Here is an 18837-nt window from a genome sequence, read left to right as displayed (position 1 = left end):
ATATTTTATTGGACATATTTTGACGAAAATTTTTCAATAAAAATATAAAATGTTAATATATTATTTTTGGAGAAATGTAGAATTTTTATTTCAAAGTCTGATATAATATATGCCTCGAGAGTACATTATCTATGTATCATTTTTCAGTAACATCCTGGATTTGCTTCCGACTACAATATTTCCCAACTATCCTCCCGGAGGAAATGTCGATGACGAAGAAAATAGAAAAGCTATTGAAGCACTGAAAAATGCCAAAGAATATAGTTTTGTGGATGAGGAGGATATACTCTATCAGGAATCAATACTAAGTAATACAGTAGAGTCTCGCTATAGTCCATATTTGGTTTCAAATTTGACACTTGGGTCGCACTATAGTCCATGTAATTTTTTAAAATTATCAACGATTTTTAGTATTGAAATTGCTCGACGGCTTCCACTTTCGTTGCGATTGTGGTACTTGTCCTTGCTCTCTTCATTGTGGATCACAATTATCACAACTTCTCAATAAAGTTTGCCAAAAATATTAAAATAATTATGCATGTCGCATACTAAAAAACATAACCTAACTTAAAATCAGTGTTTTGAAATCAACGGTCGATAAATTGTGGACTATAGAGCGATGGCCTATAGCGAGACTCTACTGTAATACATATTTTTTTTTATACTCTGTGGAATTTTTTCTCCAATTTTCGAGATACTAAAATGTTTGCCTTCTTACTCCACAGATAAACTTATTATATCTGATCCAGTTGAGTTTCATGATAGGACATTTCTCTCACATCTCAATCAACTTCCGTGGTCAGAGCCACTTTTCACCAGACGCGTGGAGCAGACAATTCTCACAGGAAAACATATGACTTTCTGCCGAGTGTCCAATGAATCAATTTCAATTGTAAGTGAAACCAATTTTCCAAGAGTCATCATTCACAAGGGGCACATATTTCTTTATGTGGTGTACATCGCTCCTTGGAAATTACAAGGGGCCAACTCACTTTTTGGCGATTTTGAGGTTTTAATACACTCAGACAGAGAATTTAATAAAATTTCAGATGATATGAGTCAATAAATTTCGTTATTAGAAAAGTTTTTCAAAATTTTACTCTTTATGATTGCTTTCGCGGTTTTGTTTGAAGTCAAGGAGCACAAAATAGATTTATCATTCAAATTTTTGTGAAACAAGGGACTAACTCAAGCAAGTTGATCCCGTGTCATTCTAATTTCATGAAAATTTACGCATCATTTAGAATGACAAAGAGCTAACTCATAAAAAAACATATTTTGAAAGGTAAAAATATGTATGTTTCGATATTTATAATAATGCTCATACAAATAGAAAAGAATTAAATTGTTTTTATTAACATACATAAATGAGATAATTATTTATACAAAGTTTAATCTTTCATGCTGTCTCCTGAAAAATGGCTCAGATTGAGTTGGCCCCTTGTAATTTCCAAGGAGTGACATAATTCATCAATAAATACAGGCGATTTCAAGAAAATTAAATTTAAATATTATAAATTAAAAAGGGTCCCAGTCAAAATCCCGGAAGCCAAAATTCCGAAAGCTTAAATCCCAAAAAAGCCAAAATCCCGAAGTTTTAGGCATGTTCTCTCGGTTTTGGAAAATTATTCTATACATTACCCTCAATATAATTTTGTTTCTTTCAGTAGGGTAAATGTCCTAATTCAAAACCATTTCCAGACTCTTCAACTTTGACAGAAGATTCAACACATTAAGTTCATATTTTTTCTGAAGAGAATTACATAAATTTGCTCCTTGACTCTTCTAGAATGTTACTGTTTAGTGAAAATTCTTTAGATATAATTTGAAAACTTCCTAAATACAAGAAAAATATGCGAGCGTAAAATGTTTCTATTGGAAACATATTAATCCAAATGGAGACAAGGGAGAGTTTCTAATTGGAGACAAAGAGTGTATAAGTAAAACCGCTACGAAAGGCTTCCAAAACCTTGTAAAGTTGCTCCTGAGTGCAGTATTTGTTCTTATTCCTGGTCTCTTCTCCTTTCCCATCTAAAACAATAAGAAAATCTCTCCAAAAATATCATTATTTCCGTGGTTTCCTATTGCTGCACTTGCAGACACTTCAGAAAAACCCTTTTTGTTTACGAAATAGGTAATTATTTCATTTGAAAACTTCACGTACCATTAACCATAAAGATTAGCACTTAATTTAACTAAAATTAGCCAGAAATATGACATAAATGTTAAACAAATCGAATAAACAACAGTCACATAATTGTGTTTTTCATTGGAAAACAAGGTCGATCAATGAAAAATTCGATGGTGAAAAGGTACACTTTTAATTTTTCTGAGAAATTAATAAATTAAAATTTGTGAATATGAATGAATTTTCGCTTTATTTGGAGCAAAATTAACTAAATAATGAAACTGTGGTATAGAAAATATATAAATATAGTAATTTAGTATTGTATTTATCATAAAAACAGTGGCGTTTCCATTTGGAGTAGCGAAAAATTTCCATTTGAAGCAGTTTCTGAATTAGTTTAATTTACCCTATTTTGATGAATCGGGATTACAGTTTTCGAAATTTTGGCTTTCAGGATTTCGACTTTCGAAATTTTGTATTTTCAGAATTTTGGCTTTTCGGGATTTTGATCGGTTCCGATTAAAAATATCTCAAGGACGATGAAAATTGACATACATCTCAGTGATACTAGATGAGCGATATAGTATTTTCCCCAAAATGTACACCACATTCAATAGCAATATGTCCACCTTGGAGTATTTTTGCCAGGGATTCAAGATGAATTGTGTTACTTTTACTATATATTTCTTTAACTTTCTAGGCAAGTGAAATCCTCAAGTTTCCTAATTTTACGACGTTCATCAAGCCACCGAGTCACTGTCCATATCACTTTAGTGTGGAGGATATCCTATCATCAAGCAGTCCTCATGTGAAGACAGAAGTTCTTCTGTTGCTGATCTCTCTGATATTCATCATGCTCACGTATTAGTCATTTCCAAACGCCTCATTCTTTGTGTGTAATTTATTATTTATTCGCGACTTGTATATTTTTATCCGTCACCGTGTCAGGATGATAATAAGCCAGGGAATCAATGAAATAAATTGTGTGAATGTGACTAGTGTATCATTTTTTTTTTGTCACGCACCTTTTGGGTCTGATTGTGGTTTTCCTGAAGAAGCGATGAAGACGCTTTACTAGTGAGAGAGTTTCCTGTACGATATCAATTTTCGCAAATTTATCGATCTATTTGCGAATCGGAGGGGCTGGAGTTTTCACACAGAAAACTTTTTGATCATTGTTTATGCGGAAGAGGCTAAAATATTGTCCAATTTCCACACAATAAAAATTACGATGCCGATGGATATTCTGTATGATGTTGGTCTTTATGATTATGTTAGGCTGAGGAAATAACATTTTGAACAAATTTCATACTCAGCCTTTTTATTTTTATTTATCGATATTGAATCATTATTATACATTCAAATATTTCATTTTCCTCTTTTTATTTCACACAAATAAAAATTTCATTAGAAAATTTATTGATGTTTTATTTCCGTTAGAGTTTTGTGATTTTTTTTCTCTTCGTGGTGGGTTATTCAAAAATGTTTTTTGAAAGAAATATTTATAAGACATTCATAAACAATTTAAATCGCACAGAGTGTTAAATTATTTTATATCTTATTAGGAGCACGTTTAAAATACCTTACTGGTTAAGATATTTTTTCTACATTATCTATTAACAGAACTTTTTATATTTTAGTCCAATATTAAAAGTTTTAAATTTTTATAGTACGTTCATCAGTTTTCTAAAGACAATTTTCCACATTACCGTGCTTCTCAAAGAACTGAAAAATGCCATTAAAAATTAAAATTAAGGAAATTGCACTTCCGAGAAAATTTCTCCATCAAGAAAAATCTTATTTCCATTTTTATATCAATTGTAGAATATTCAATAAAAATACAACAAGAAATTTGCAATTTATTTCTAAAATTTATTACCACTTTTTGCTTCTACATAAATACATACAAATTTATGATAGATTTTTTTTTATCACACTTAGTAATGTAAATAAATATTCTGTCTAATATTAAAATCATCAGCTAAAAAGTAAGAGAAAAAAAGGTGTCTCTTTCTAGTGTATAAAATGTACATCGAGAACAGAAAAAGGAAGTGGTGCAGAGTGTTTCTGTATTTTCGTTGATTTATGTTCTATATCAAATATTTTACGAGAATTATTTCCAAAGCATTATTACATGGAATTTTGCATTTACATTCTTGACAATCTCAGCCTAATTATTTACCATAAATGGACTATTTATTGCCATCACACCCCTTCATTTGGATATTCATCTGACTGCTCAGTTTACTTCAAGAACAACCATTGTTTACATATCTACCACAGCGATTTACGTAATTGTGCTGAGGATGTCGAGGATGGGAATTCCCATAGAAAAGGAGAATGAAAGGTAATTAAGTAGGGAATAAATACCTTCGCTGTTTGTTTTTATTTTTTTTTATTTTTTACACACCAATTCATCAATTAGGCCTAATTGTTTTCTGGGAAGGAATAAGAAGTAAATTTTCTGGGAAACTTTTTAGCAGCTAAATCGAAATGTTATTGTTTTGCTAATGACTTATACAGGACAATAAGATAAAGTATACTCCTGCGAAAATTTGCAAAATTCTCTCAAAAAAGAAATTAATACAATTAACAATTAGAAAATTCTGCATGCTGAATTTTTACCCAATTTGGCCAAACTTGCATAATTCTGAGAACTAAAAATTGAGAACAGTTTTCAGCGCCACAAGTAGGACAAAACAGTGCCCTCACGTAGAGGAAAAACAATCAATACTGTCGAATTTTTGGCAATTTTGTTTGTTATGGCTCGGGCACACCTTTTAGATCAAGAAAATTTCATGAAGTCGAAATTCGGATCCCTTTCTTTCTCACATGTTTTGCATAATGTCTATCACATTCTCTCGCACTCTTCTTCTTCTCTTAAACATCACTCGAAATTCAATTTATCTCAATCGAATTTGGTATGCGAAAGAATGAGATAGTCATATGCAAAACATGTGAGAAAGAAAGGGTTTCGAATTTCGACTTCATGAAATTTTCCTGATCTAAAAGGTGTGCCGGAGCCATTATCATTTTATTTATTTTCGCATTTCCTTGTAATTCTTGTAATGATTGTAAATTTGAAATTTATCATGGAATGCTAAATAAAGCTATCTATTTAAAAAAAAAATCTGCTAAGGCGTCTGAAGGAGCATTTTATCAGATATTTTTTCTATTTCGTGTAACAATAAATATATTTCATATGGGAGTAGTTTTTTCCACTATTTACATTCAATCGGTTCCATTTTTATTATTACTTGCTCCATTCGGAAGAATGGTCACTGATGTTTCCAGGATTTTGCTGTTTATTATCCAGTTGCAGGAAATTAAAAGAGGCAAAATAATGAATTTTATTGATATTAATATAGATTTGAGTTTATCAAAAAAAAAAATGTTTGAGAATATAGTTAAGCCACTTAATTTTTGAAAAAGAAAAATGTATTTTAAAATAACTTTTCGATAACTGTTATCATTATCAAGTATATTATTTTTTTAATAAAAAAAATAATAAATTAATTATATATTAATAAGATTAATATAAATATTACGATTCTTTATAACTGCTAAATTGTCTTTTTGTTATAAAGAATTCCCTATTTTAAGAAATGAAAACAAAAAAGTGAGTATTTTTTTAATTAAATACGGCAGATGGAAGTTCGTCAACTTTGAATTGGAGTACTTTTGAAATAGGGTTTCTTCTATTTTAAAATGAAACTGTGCCATTTCATCATGTAATTTAACTCCACAAACTAATTCTGACTGTGTTATCACACTTGCACATTAAAATTTTAATATGATTCACATTAATTGTCGCTGGTGAGAGTCCAAAAGTGTAATTTGTGTGTTTGAATCATTTTATATTCAAAATTTGATCTATTTGTTGATAAAAAGGTAGACTTGGCCTGCAAAATTTGATATAAATTGATTTATAGCATTAATGTGAAAAATTAATGCGATTTTCTCTTTAATTTTTTAATGTGAAAAATATTTATGCTTTAGGTAAATTTAAACTTATTTTTTGCAGGCCAAGTCCACTTCTTTATCAATAAATAGAAAAACCCCAAATATTAAGTGACACAAAGACGCAAATAATATATTTGGACGCTCACAAGCGACAATTAATGTGAATCACATTAAAATTTTAATGTGCAAGTGTGATAACGCCGTGAAGCTTAGTTGTATGATGATAAGGCTCACTCCTATTTAGAAACAATAGAGGAAACTAATTTTGCAGTTGATCTAATACAAAGGTGCCCTACTTCCCACTAAACTTCGATATGAATTCTCTAATATCTTTATCGACTATCTATTTATTAAATTTATATTATTAAAATAAAAGCGGAAATCATATTTTAAAAGTTGAAGATTCCAAAATTTATTTATAAATTAAATCATAGGGAACTTTGGAACTTAATAGATTATTTTTTGATGTTATCAGGAAAAAAAATGTTAGAATTTTTTCATTAAACAATTTTCTTGGAAATACGAATAGACCGATAAAAATATGCTGATTTCAAATGTACAGTAGAGTCTCGCTATTGGCCATCGCTCTATAGTCCACAATTTATCGACCGTTGATTTCAAAACACTGATTTTAAGTTAGGTTATGTTTTTTAGTATGCGACATGCATAATTATTTTAATATTTTTGGCAAACTTTATTAAGTAGTTGTGATAATTGTGATCCACAATGAAGAGAGCAAGGACAAGTACCACAATCGCAAAGAAAGTGGAAGCCGTCGAGCAATTTCAATACTAAAAATCGTTGATAATTTTAAAAAATTACATGGACTATAGTGCGACCCAAGTGTCAAATTTGAAACCAAATATGGACTATAGCGAGACTCTACTGTATATAAATCAAAAAATCTTAAATATAGTAGCGATATTTCTTAGTGGCAGTGTCACTTACATCTACAAATGTAGTATGTAGGGGAGACCCGGGACATTAAAAACATTTTTCTGTGTTTTGAATTTTAGGCATTATTTTAAAAAGGCAAGATTCTGTTTCAGAGTTTTATACGCACTACAGTATAGCCACAGGTGTTAACTAAAAAAGAAGATTCAATGGAGTTCAGAATATATCGCTCCTTGGAAATTACAAGGGGCCAACTCACTTTTTGGCGATTTTGAGTTTTTAATGCACTCAGACAGAGAATTTATTAAAATTTCAGATGATATGAGTCAATAAATTTCGTTATTAGAAAAGTTTTTCAAAATTTTACTCTTTATGATTGCTTGCGCGGTTTTGTTTGAAGTCAAGGGGCACAAAATAGATTTATCGTTCAAATTTTTGTGAAACAAGGGACTAGCTCAAGCAAGTTGATCCCATGTCATTCTAATTTCATGAAAATTTGCGCATCACTTAGAATGACAAAGAGCTAACTCATAAAAAAACATATTTTGAAAGATAAAAATATGTATGTTTCGATGTTTATAATAATGCTCATACAAATAGAAAAGAATTAAATTATTTTTATTAACATACCTAATTGAGATAATTATTTATACAAAGTTGAATCTTTTATGCCGTCTCCTGAAAAATGGCTCAGATTGAGTTGGCCCCTTGTAATTTCCAAGGAGCGATATATAGGATTTCTTGGAAAAGGGAAAATTTTTCATGTGTCGTTTTGCCCTTAAATTTAGTAATTCCTGGGGAACAATTTTATCAACACTCCATCCGGAAAATTCTTTGGTTTTTCTCATACTTTTCAATTTTTATGCCACTTTTTTTAGTTAGTTTAACATTTGTCTCTCACAGAATATTTTCCGCACATTTTTTGATTATTTGGGACACCGAACACTGAGAAAAAAGAGGGTGCGATTAATTTTTTTTCCTCATAACTTTAAAACTTCTTGGGTGTAAAAATATATCAACATTTTTTAATGTTAATTTTACACCTTTTTAAGGATAAAATTAACATGAAAAAGGGTAACTTTAACCCCCAATACACCTAAAAAGGGTAATATTTACACCGATCATCAATACTGCAGGGTAAAATTAATATTTCCGGAATGTTATTTTAACTTTTTCGGATTTCTCTCAGTAAAAACCACCTTAAATTACTAATTTTGCTTAAGAATATTTTTGTTGCTTTTGCTTTGACAGTAAAATGATATGCGTGTCGTTTATGATTTCATCGAAATTCTGCGTCTTACTAATCATCTCTCAAGTGTTCTAAACTTCGCCATGTAGGGTAAGTGTGCCAAATTCCGGCCAGATTGTAATTTCGGCCACCCTTTTTGTTCCTCGAATTTCCATGAACTTTTAGATTTTACGTACTTTAAAGATTATACAATGCAAAAGAATAACAAAAAATGTAGCTTCGACAAACGAGATGACGTGAAAAAGATATTGGAAGAATTCCTGAAAGGCAAGGAACTTTGAGAATGAAGGTGGCCGAAATAGGGCACCAAAGCTATGTCTATATTTTTATTCATTTTAAAATGTATTAAGAATGATTTTAGAGTAAATCAAGGCGGTAAACTCTTTACAAGGTTGCAAGCAACACTCTTTCAGAAGAAAGAATTAAAAAAATCAATTTGTATTTAAAATATTACATTTCAAACTTGAGACTTTGACGCTTCCATGCAACTATGCCGAAATTTGGCACACTTACCCTATAGACTTAGTATTTCAATTCAAATGTTTGAACAAAAAAATATAATAGCATCATCATTTTTAAAAATATTTTCGCAAAATACTTTGAAAGCTGATAATAAAGCAAAATAATTATTGATTATTTATAGTTACCACTAATTATACAAAGAGAAAAACTGAGATATCAAAAACATACTAATTTAATTATTTTTTAAGGAATTTTTTGAAGACGAATCGCATTTATTTTGTTAATAATTGATAAAACTGCCTTGTCCCAACATCCCTGATCTCCCCTATTGAATAAAATACACAATTTCTGTGGCTGGCGAAAGTGAGAACAGGAAACTGGAGATATTCTATGTGTTAATATAATCAACATACCTTCTCATGGTGCTCTGGTGGTTACATTGTCTCCTTGATGTATATCTTCGCGACACCGTGCTCGTTAGAGAAGTGTCTCGGTGCGTAACGGCGCATCCATCACGCTTCCGCCGCGAGCTAGACCGGAAGCGGCAAAGCAAGTATCTGAAAAATGATTGTAAATAAATATATATGTATGTAGATATATAACATGTAGTAGGTCGATTTATAAAAAAAGAGACACCAAATATACTGGTTTACGAACCTCGTAAAGTGCTTCCTAAAAGCTCCACTGACACAGTACAGTGCTACAGGATTTGCACAGCTGTTGGCGAAGGATAAGCAAAAACCGACAATACGTAGAACATGCCAGTATACATTATAATCTTCTTCAGCTGTTGGGCTGCAAAAGAATTACAAGGATTTTAATGCACATTATTGTGATAATTATGCGCTGTTTAACTTCACGTTGGATTTACAAAGTTTTTGAGTTCATAATTGTTAAGCTTTTAATTTCTTTAAATCAATCACGACATGTGAAATGTTCTACTGATAGTAAGTAAATTAAACATTATCGCGCTATCAGGCGGGTGTTGTACATGAATATCACTAATCTTTATACAAATTTCTGCAATGAAAAATTTTTTTCCGTATCATAGACAAAATTATTCCTGTAGCATTTATTGTACGATATTTTACGTAATCTAAAATACCAGTATTTTCATTCTCTCTGTAATAGAAAGTTTTCAACATAAATTTTAATTTGAGTTGAACAATACACTTGTTTAAGATTAAATATTTGCTGCTCTTTTAGTGGCAAAAACTTTATCAGAATTTCTGGATTAAACTTTTAAAGTTCTTGAGATATTGCTAAGCATTTGTAAATTTGATCTAAATAGAGATAAACTTTAGTTTGTGTAGGGTGTATGAGTTATTAACTGGTACAGGTCAGGGTATTTCCTTGTTAATCTACGTTATTCAAAAGTATAATGCTTCTCTTCGATAAAGTAATCTTATAACATAACATATATTAACTTATAATATATAGTAATTATAACAACTTAATTTTTTTAATTAAATTCCAATTAGATTTAGTAAATTTATCAAATATTCTAATTTTATCATAAATATGTTATAAAAAATTATCTAATCTTGACATCAAAAGTATAGAGTCAAGATTATTTTTAGACCATTTTATTTTTTTGATAATTAGGTTATACTTCTTATTATTAATTTTTAAAGAACATATTTGTGTATATGAGAAAGCAAATGATTGGAATAAATAAAAATATATTTTCTAGTCTATGAAGGGTTAATAAATACACAGTTTGAGCAGTAATCCTGTTGAAATGAATTTCCACTTTGAATGAAAAACGTGTGTATATGTGTTTGTTAATTAAATCGAATAGAAAAAGTTATAGAGAACGCAAAGTGAGGGATGTAAAGTCTCTTTTGTCCTTAATTAGGAATTTATGAAAGTTAAATTGTAAAGTGAATAAGGAAAATGTTATATTACTTTTCTCGTGATATGAGCAATATTTCGCTGCTGAATCAAGATAGTGTAACTCTATGGAAAGATGGTTTCAAAGCACAATTTCCAATTTGTGAAAGTATAGGGTTTGGAGCATCATCCAGGAGATGCTTTTGTACCATTGAATAGCATTCACAGGAATATCAGTGATAAATTTTGAATAGAAATTCTACCTCCCTATTCACGGCCTTTTGAAGCATTCTTTCATTTCCAAGATCGACAATATGGGAGTGTTATCAAATTGAATTTCGGGGTGAAAATAGGTGTGAAGAGATTGTATAAAAATGAGAATGACATGCATCAACAATTTGCTAAATCGTACAGCCAAAACTTTTTTCTTTACCTTTTCTACTTTGATCGAGATACAATAATGTTTGTCTAGCACGAAATTGTGGTAAATGGTCTGTTGAATATTCACCTATATAGCTTTTTTTTTAGAAGTATTTGCAACTTTTGAAGAAAACTTTAAGTTTACAGTGTTAAGAATGTATATTGTTGATTGTTGTGGTTAAAAACAAATTTAATAAAATACTTTTCGTGCAGAACTTTGTAGAGCAATTGAGAGAAGCTTTCTCTGCTAATTGAGTTAAATTTACACTACTGAATCATTTTAATGGATTCTGCAGGGTTGTTCCTTTGTCTGCAATATTCCCCTCATACTCCAAACTTTACGAAGAATTCTCTGGTAAGAATCAAGTCACGTGTTTCATCCATCGTATGAGATGATGGCGTGAAATTATTGAGTGTCTCGTTAATATTTTGGCGCCAAATTGCGCATCGTAATAATAAAATTTTCCTAGTCATAAATCGCCCATGGAAGTGAGTGATAAAATAAACGAAAAATATGACAGATAAGGTTATTAAAAGGGTCATTTTTATTCATTTCCCTTTCATACACATGATACTTTTGCAGATAGTCCTTCTTCCTAATCGATAAGTATTTCTTGGATAAGAAGGATCAATTTATAGCACAAAATCACATAATTATTTATAAAATTGCATATTAAAATTATTTACTTTTGCCTAATTGAGGATAACTTAATACTTACCAATAGTAGAACCATATCATGAAAAGGTGTGAAGGCAAGAAACACAGGCCAAATATTACAACAAATGCGAGAACTGTGATGGCCACCTTTCGTCGGGCTTTTATCTAAGAGAGGATGAAAAGGTAAGAAATAATAGCTTTACTTTTGAAAGATGTTAATGGTGAAATCAGTAAATCAATTTGGTGAAATTCTACACCGTTGATTTGATCAAATTATTTTGAAATAATTTACACAGGTCCTTCCCTAGCCTCGAGGTATTGAAACGCGAATCAGCTAATTGCACAAAGACAGTAGAGGGTGTATTTTCTGTAAATAAAATATACGCCTAACGCTAATGATGATCCAATAAAATTCACGTTTATTGAGGTGGAATTCATAAAGACATTTTTCGGAAATAAGACAGGTCTAAGTTTCGCATATTTATAAAGAAATTTAATCCTTTACCATCAACAGAGAATGTGTTGATAGATGATTTCTGGCAAAAGCTCTTGTTCTATATTTATAATTAAGATAAGATAATATGTAGATTGAGTGTTTTGTGGAGTATAAACAAAAAAAACTTATTTGTCTTTATTTTTAAAGCTATAACCAAACCTGAGGATTTTTTAAACTAAAAAAAAAAACAAACAATTTATAGTGAGTTTTGTAAGCCCTGATGGGGCACACATAAATAAAATTAAATACTTATAGAGGGAAAATGAAGAACTGAAGCTGCGACCCTTATTTCAACTTCCTGAGAGTGAACTATCCACGGCGACTGATGCTCACTCACTAAAGTACTGGTGTCAATTGCCATAAACAACAAGAGCACCATATCGCTCTTTGGAAATTACAAGGGGCCAACTAATTTTCGGCCATTTTTCAGGAGACAGCATGAAAGATTCAACTTTGTGTAAATAAGTATCTCAAGTAAATGACTGAACAAAAACAACTTATTTCTTTTCTATTTGTATGAGCACTAATGTAAACATCGAAACTTTTATATTTTTACCTTTCGAAATAGGCTTTTTAATGAGTTAGCTCCTTGTCGTTCTAAATTATGTGCAAATTTTGCTGAAATTAGAATGACAAGGGATCAACTTGCTTGAGTTAGTCCCCTGTTTCACAAAAATTTGAACGATGAATATATTTTGTGCCCCTTTACTTCAAACAAAATTATGCAAGTAAATAAAAAGATTAAAATTTTGAAAAACTTTTCTAATAACGAAATATAATGACTTATATCATCTGAAAATTTATTAAATTGTCTTTCTAAGTGCATTCACTGAGAGAAATCCGAAAAAGTTAAAATAACATTCCGAAAATGTTAATTTTACCCTGCAGTATTGATCCAAAATCGGTGTAAATATTACCCTTTTTAGGTGTATTGGGGGTTAAAGTTACCCTTTTTCATGTTAATTTTATCCTTAAAAAGGTGTAAAATTAACATTAAAAAATGTTGATATATTTTTACCCCTAAAAAGTGTTAAAGTTATGAGGAAAAAATGTTAATCGCACCCTTGTTTTTTTCTCGGTGTTAGAATCTCAAAATCGCAAAAAAGTGAGTTGACCCCTTGTAATTTCCAAGGAGCGATTTTCAGCATCAGCCTTGGTATGGTAGGGATCAGTCGTGTAAAAGGAATAAGGGATTTGGATTGGTGCGATACAGTCGTCGACAGTGTTGACATGTGTCGAATAGGCCGTACGCTGTACAATTTATTTAAAATTGGAAAACTCGGAAAGGAACATTTTGAATTGACAATTTATATCAGTAAATATTAGTATGTAAATGAAAAAACTAAGGCATTGTAATATTTCAAAAACAAAAAAAATATTCCTGAGTAATGTTCATTTTTTTTTAAATGATTAGGGTGGAATAACCGGCTATCGCCATGTTTAGGAAAAAATTAAATTCATTTAATCATAACTTTTGAATCCTTGTTACAAGATAAGTCAAATTTGACACAAAGTTACTTAGATGTATTGGCTCTAGATACGTGAAAACAATAATCCTAGAACATAACGCTGGACTACTTAAAAAACTGATTTTTATTAATAATGCAAAAATAACCATTTCGTCGCCACTTTTTACCACTTTTCGCCAGTTTTGTAAAATTTGTAACCACTTCTCGCCACCCACTTGAAAAGAACCACACTCGGTTATTTTAGGCAATGCTATGAAAAGAATACATTCACCATTTCTCTTTCCTTGTGATCACTTTATTATTACTCTCTTTAAATGATTATTCTTCACTTTTATTTGAGAAATCAAATTATGGGGCTTTTGCAGAAAGTAAACAATGCAGATTTGACAACTGAGAATGTACGAAGTGAAGTTAGCGTCGCCTATTGATAAGATATGGCGACAGGTGGTAAAATCAATTCCAGAATATTACCACTTCTCGCCATGCCTCATTTTTATACAAAACTAATATAAAATGAAATATTAATTGACTAAATACAAATTGTATGTATTCCACAAGTGCAATTAAATATTCAATAGACAAATTATTTACCCAAATAGGTATTTTTGGCCTGATGAAAATTTGACGACACTTAGTACATTTGGTAAGAGATGTTGGATTCCATGCACTTGCTTAAAATATTGCTCTAAAAAGTGATCAAAATCGTGAATCCAAAACGAATAATTATTATTTTTCGATTCTATGCGTAGAAGCAGAAACAATACAAAAAAATGCGACTCATTTATTTCATAAATTGCGAAAAATAGCGATTTCAATGTAAGTGGCGAGAAGTGGGGCACTGGCGAGAACTGGTGATTCCACCCTACCATCACGAAGGCGAAGCGATGAATGACTGTAATTATACAAGGTATATTTTCGAAATGAGTTCTACAAAATTAAAAAAAAAAATCTTGAGAAGCTCATATATTTTTCAAGAGTAAAACATTTTCTTTTAATGCACAAACTCCATTGAAAGCAAAATTTGATTTTACATAATATATCGATTCCTCACCAAAATTTAATTATATTATGACTGTGGTTTTGAGGATAAATTGTGAGGCAAAAGAAATGAATTTGTTTAATTTGGATGGGAACTGATAAAATAAAAAAAAATGAGTTTGCGGAAAGCTTAAATTTGTGAGCACAATTATTATTCCTGTGAGTTAGTCTCTTATGTTCGAGAATTCCGTAAAGCTTTATCATCCCTTTTGTTAAATATGGAAATAACTTTATAGTCGAAACGTAAAATAAACAATGTATTGGAATTAATAAAAGTTTTATAATCGTATTACCTGACGCAAGGCGCCTTGCATCTCTCCTGGTACATTACTAGCACTATAGAATAGATGTCGTGCAATGAGGGCGTAGAATATGGCAATTATGAGCAGTGGAATGGCATAGAAGATCATAAAGCGGGCCATTACAATGTAGCGAGCATAGGTTTTGCCCCATTCTGGCGGCCCAAAAGGGTAGCACAGCTCAAAGGATACTTCTTTGTTCACTTGCACCACCTGCAAGTGAAATTATATTAAATCCCAACCTCATCGAGAAGCTTAAATACTTTTTGCATCCCTCAACACTATAAGAAACTTTGCAACTTTTTCTTTTAAAAGTATATAATGGAGCTGTCTTGAGCGCTTTGTCAATGCTCTAAGCTTTCCAATATTATTACGCTGACACATTTAATCAACGATTGGCAATTAAAAGATGCACTTTAATCAGCTGAAGGTTAACCTACTTCAGGAACTTGTTATATACAAAAAAAAATTCAATGAGTACATATTTTAAAAAACAACTCTTTTTTATCCTTAAGGATATAAGACAGCGTATGAATGTAAATGAGAAACCCTTAGGAAAACTTTTACTCTCCATCTCGCAAAGGATTAACTAACTTAATTGAAAGGCACATAGTGCTACGGTCAGTTTTAATTAAGTACACGTCTTTTATTTTGTAAACACAATTTTTAATAAACTCTGTATTTTTTTCTGTTTCACGGAAAAGTTTAGAAATGAATGTCTAATACAATTAATTAAATTTTAAACAAAGTTAATTGAATGAATTAAACGTTAAAAAATAGTTTTGTATTTGATTTAAATATTACATACTCTATACTTCTTGTTTTTAAAATTCATCTACATAGTTGTTTAATCTTGCAAAACACGTACTTATTGCAGAGTCAAAATAATTGTATAGAAGTGCAGAATATTCTAGATATTTTAAGCAGAATGTTGATAAACAAACTTATTATATAAATATTTAGAGCGTTTTAGAGAAAGTAATACAGCATGACTGAATTCGGTAAAGGAATACCGGATATTACATTTTATACTGGTGAAACAATGCACTTGTTACACGAAAGTTTCTGGAAAATACCTTAGCTGCTCTACAACTATTTCCCCTGTACTATTGTGGTTAAGTGAATTGGAAGTGATTTATGGGAATTTGAATAAGAAATGCGTTGAACTTAAATATGAAAATACTCACCCGAATGTAAGAACCTACAAGAGCTGGAATACCACAGATAATGGCTAAAATCCAAATTGATATGGCAATGGACACTGTTAATTTCGTTGCTCTTCCACCTGAAATGTATAAGAATTTATTAAAAAAAAACTCCTTTACGCTCAAAAGTGCATAAAGTTGGAATATATGAAACTGAATTTTAAATACATCAAAAACATCTCTAGACAATGTTTTTTAGAGGGGGTCACTGAAGACCGAAAGTTGATATCTCTGACGGTTTGCTCTCTAGTTCGGTAATAAGTTAAAAGAAAGCTGATTATATAAAGGTCACTCTGTGAGTCCGAGCAGTAGGGGAATGTAGGCAGGCTTCGCACGTGTGAGCTTTCGAACGATGCGAATTTTCTCTTTATTTCCAAAGAGTTGGTTCCGCATTTCTTAGCTATAAGATAAGTATTTATGAACCTTATCTTCATTGTAAAAATAGGCAGCCAAGTCCTTCTATCCTAGGTGCTAGGATCACAAATAGAAAATTGGCCCAAAATGGGTAATTTTGATGGCGCACATTTCATTTGATTTCTTATAATTTAACTATTTTTTTAAAAAAAATTACTTACACAGTGGAAGAAGAGTATACTTGAGATGATATTTACGTAATAATTTTTTGCATCGGAGGGAAATTATTTTCACGGTGGCGGAAAATTCGCAAGTACTACACTGTGTGTGGTTTCAAACGCTGAATGTGCGAGCGTTCGCACATCCATCAGACAACTCCAGCTTTAAAATCATATCCTCACTAAAGCCTCATAAGCTACAGTGAGACATTCTTGATCATTTTCTCTTCCCATCTCCATGAGACGACGGTTATTGACAGTGTAAACCGGGTGAACATGTGCATAGTCGATTTTTCGATATTCATTTGAAAGAAAAAAACAGTGCTCCAGAAAATGTGAAAAAAAGGTGTTTTAAAGATCTTCTTTTAGTGCAGTGATAGTTTCCGCGGGTTCACGGGGGTACAGTATAACAATCGGAAAATAATTTTTAATTGTAGATAAAATATATTTTGAGAAAAAAAGCAATGACGAACCCAAACCCCCATCGTGTGAATGCTGCCCCCGGGGGCAAGAATCGTACAAATCGTCATATTTTTTTCATTTTCCTGTCCAGGAAAAACCAACAATTCTGTGATAGTGAACTAGGCATGCATAGAAACCTAAAAGATCAGAGAACTTTTTGGTGTAGTGCAATTCACTGCCCATTTTACAGTTTAGTCAGAGAAAAGTCCTGAAAATGAAGCACGAAAAAATGTGCGAAGGCTGCCTACAATCCCCTAATATAAAAATATTGAGCCAAAAATCACAACAAAGATCGATAGAAACACAATATAACTATATTTAATATTTTAATTCAATAAGTAATTCTGTATATTTCAATACACTAGTTTGCATAATTGTTAATGAACTTGATTTAATATGATATAATACATTTGAACATTAATGTCACCGCGGTCAATACACCACAAGCATCAAGAAAAGGCCTATATAAATTAAAGGGCAATTGTGTACCAATTAAAATTAAAATTTGTAATTGGGGGTTTATTAGGATGAGGGGAGAATATTAGCATTTTGATGGGGATTCTTCACGCGATGTTTCCTAGCACGGTATGAGATAATGAGGCAAAAATCACGTTAAATTGTGCGGGAAGAGGTGTTACGGGATGAAGCTAATTAGGAATGACAACGAGAGAATTACAAATCCTCTTGAAAGTGAAATGTGTATAATTTTGAAGTTAGATCACAATGTATGTACAATTTTCAATTATATTCAAAAGAAAATGTTACTTTTCAAATTTTCACCAGGATTATGTTATCATTATTAATGAAATTTTGTAAATTTTAAAATTTTTTATTGAAAAATGAACAAAAAAATTGTGTTTGAACTTTTTTGGAGTAAAGTTTTAGACTTACTGTGAGTATGAAATTTTCTAAGAGGATCCACTATGGCAAAGAACCTATCCCCTGAGAGAGCTGTGAGTGTAAAGACTGATACACCTATGGAGACATCCTTTACGAATTCTGATATCGTACACAGTTCTTGGCCCCAAAACCATGAGTCAAAGACGTATACTGTAGATGTCAGTGGGACCGTCGTGAGAATCACCAGTAGATCAGCTAGAGCTAGTGATAGTATGTATCTGAAATGGGTGAAATAAATGTTTCCTTATACACTTTAGCAAGAAAGCACGCGCCTAATCAGTATCCTGTCAAGTGTACAAACTTCGTTACATTCCTTTTACACAATTCATTTTATGTATTCAGCACGTAAAGATTTATTGTTTCAGTTTCTGTCAGTTTATTTCCAGCAGAAAAATACACCAATGATATCGGCTGTATTTAATTTTATTAGAACAACCTCTAGAATTTTCTATAAAATACCTAATCCATTTATTCCTTTGCTATCTTTATGGCCTTTCTTTTTGTGAATGACTCACGACATTTTGAATAAATGGTTAAGCACTTGAAACTTTTAAAATCTAAATGATGAAAAAATTAGGCCACTAAAGACTTTAGCTGTTGTGAAAAAGTTCTGTGTCCTAACAAATTTTTACTTGAAAAATGACTAAAAAAAAGCCGTTTAATTACCCATCTATTAATCATTTTTCCATTAACTCACAACAACCTCTGAAGCAATCAATTTAACTATGATCAGGCAAGAGGTAATATTGTGATTTTTGGGCTTGAATTATATTCATTTTAAATAACTTC

The 18837-nt window shown here is 31.1% G+C and overlaps 2 protein-coding genes across 3 annotated transcripts in view; one reads left to right on the top strand and one right to left on the bottom strand.

Moving 5' to 3' along the window:
* The window catches only part of LOC129803840 (MOXD1 homolog 1), a 45099-nt gene extending 41976 nt beyond the window's left edge, over positions 1 to 3123 (top strand). The window contains exons 9-11 of the mRNA XM_055850653.1: positions 148 to 308; positions 726 to 892; positions 2829 to 3123. Coding sequence (XP_055706628.1) covers positions 148 to 308; positions 726 to 892; positions 2829 to 2996 — 496 coding nt within the window. The 3' untranslated portion in view covers positions 2997 to 3123. The remainder of the gene's footprint in view (positions 1 to 147; positions 309 to 725; positions 893 to 2828) is intronic.
* An 862-nt stretch (positions 3124 to 3985) lies between these two features.
* The window catches only part of LOC129803787 (neuropeptide CCHamide-1 receptor-like), a 30722-nt gene continuing 15870 nt past the window's right edge, over positions 3986 to 18837 (bottom strand). Inside the window, exons 3-9 of one of the 2 annotated variants that reach the window (XM_055850586.1) lie at positions 18040 to 18266; positions 16097 to 16194; positions 14904 to 15122; positions 11669 to 11772; positions 9354 to 9491; positions 9110 to 9253; positions 3986 to 5429 (exon numbers count right to left, since the gene is read on the bottom strand). In XM_055850586.1, coding sequence (XP_055706561.1) covers positions 5360 to 5429; positions 9110 to 9253; positions 9354 to 9491; positions 11669 to 11772; positions 14904 to 15122; positions 16097 to 16194; positions 18040 to 18266 — 1000 coding nt within the window. In that variant the 3' untranslated portion in view covers positions 3986 to 5359. The remainder of the gene's footprint in view (positions 5430 to 9109; positions 9254 to 9353; positions 9492 to 11668; positions 11773 to 14903; positions 15123 to 16096; positions 16195 to 18039; positions 18267 to 18837) is intronic. The other variant, XM_055850587.1, reaches the window with a different exon arrangement.

Source organism: Phlebotomus papatasi, chromosome 2, assembly GCF_024763615.1.
Source record: "Phlebotomus papatasi isolate M1 chromosome 2, Ppap_2.1, whole genome shotgun sequence".
Taxonomy (NCBI): Eukaryota; Metazoa; Arthropoda; class Insecta; order Diptera; family Psychodidae; genus Phlebotomus; species Phlebotomus papatasi.
The sequence above is the reverse complement of the archived record's forward strand: the minus strand, read 5'-3'. Positions and strand labels throughout refer to the sequence as shown.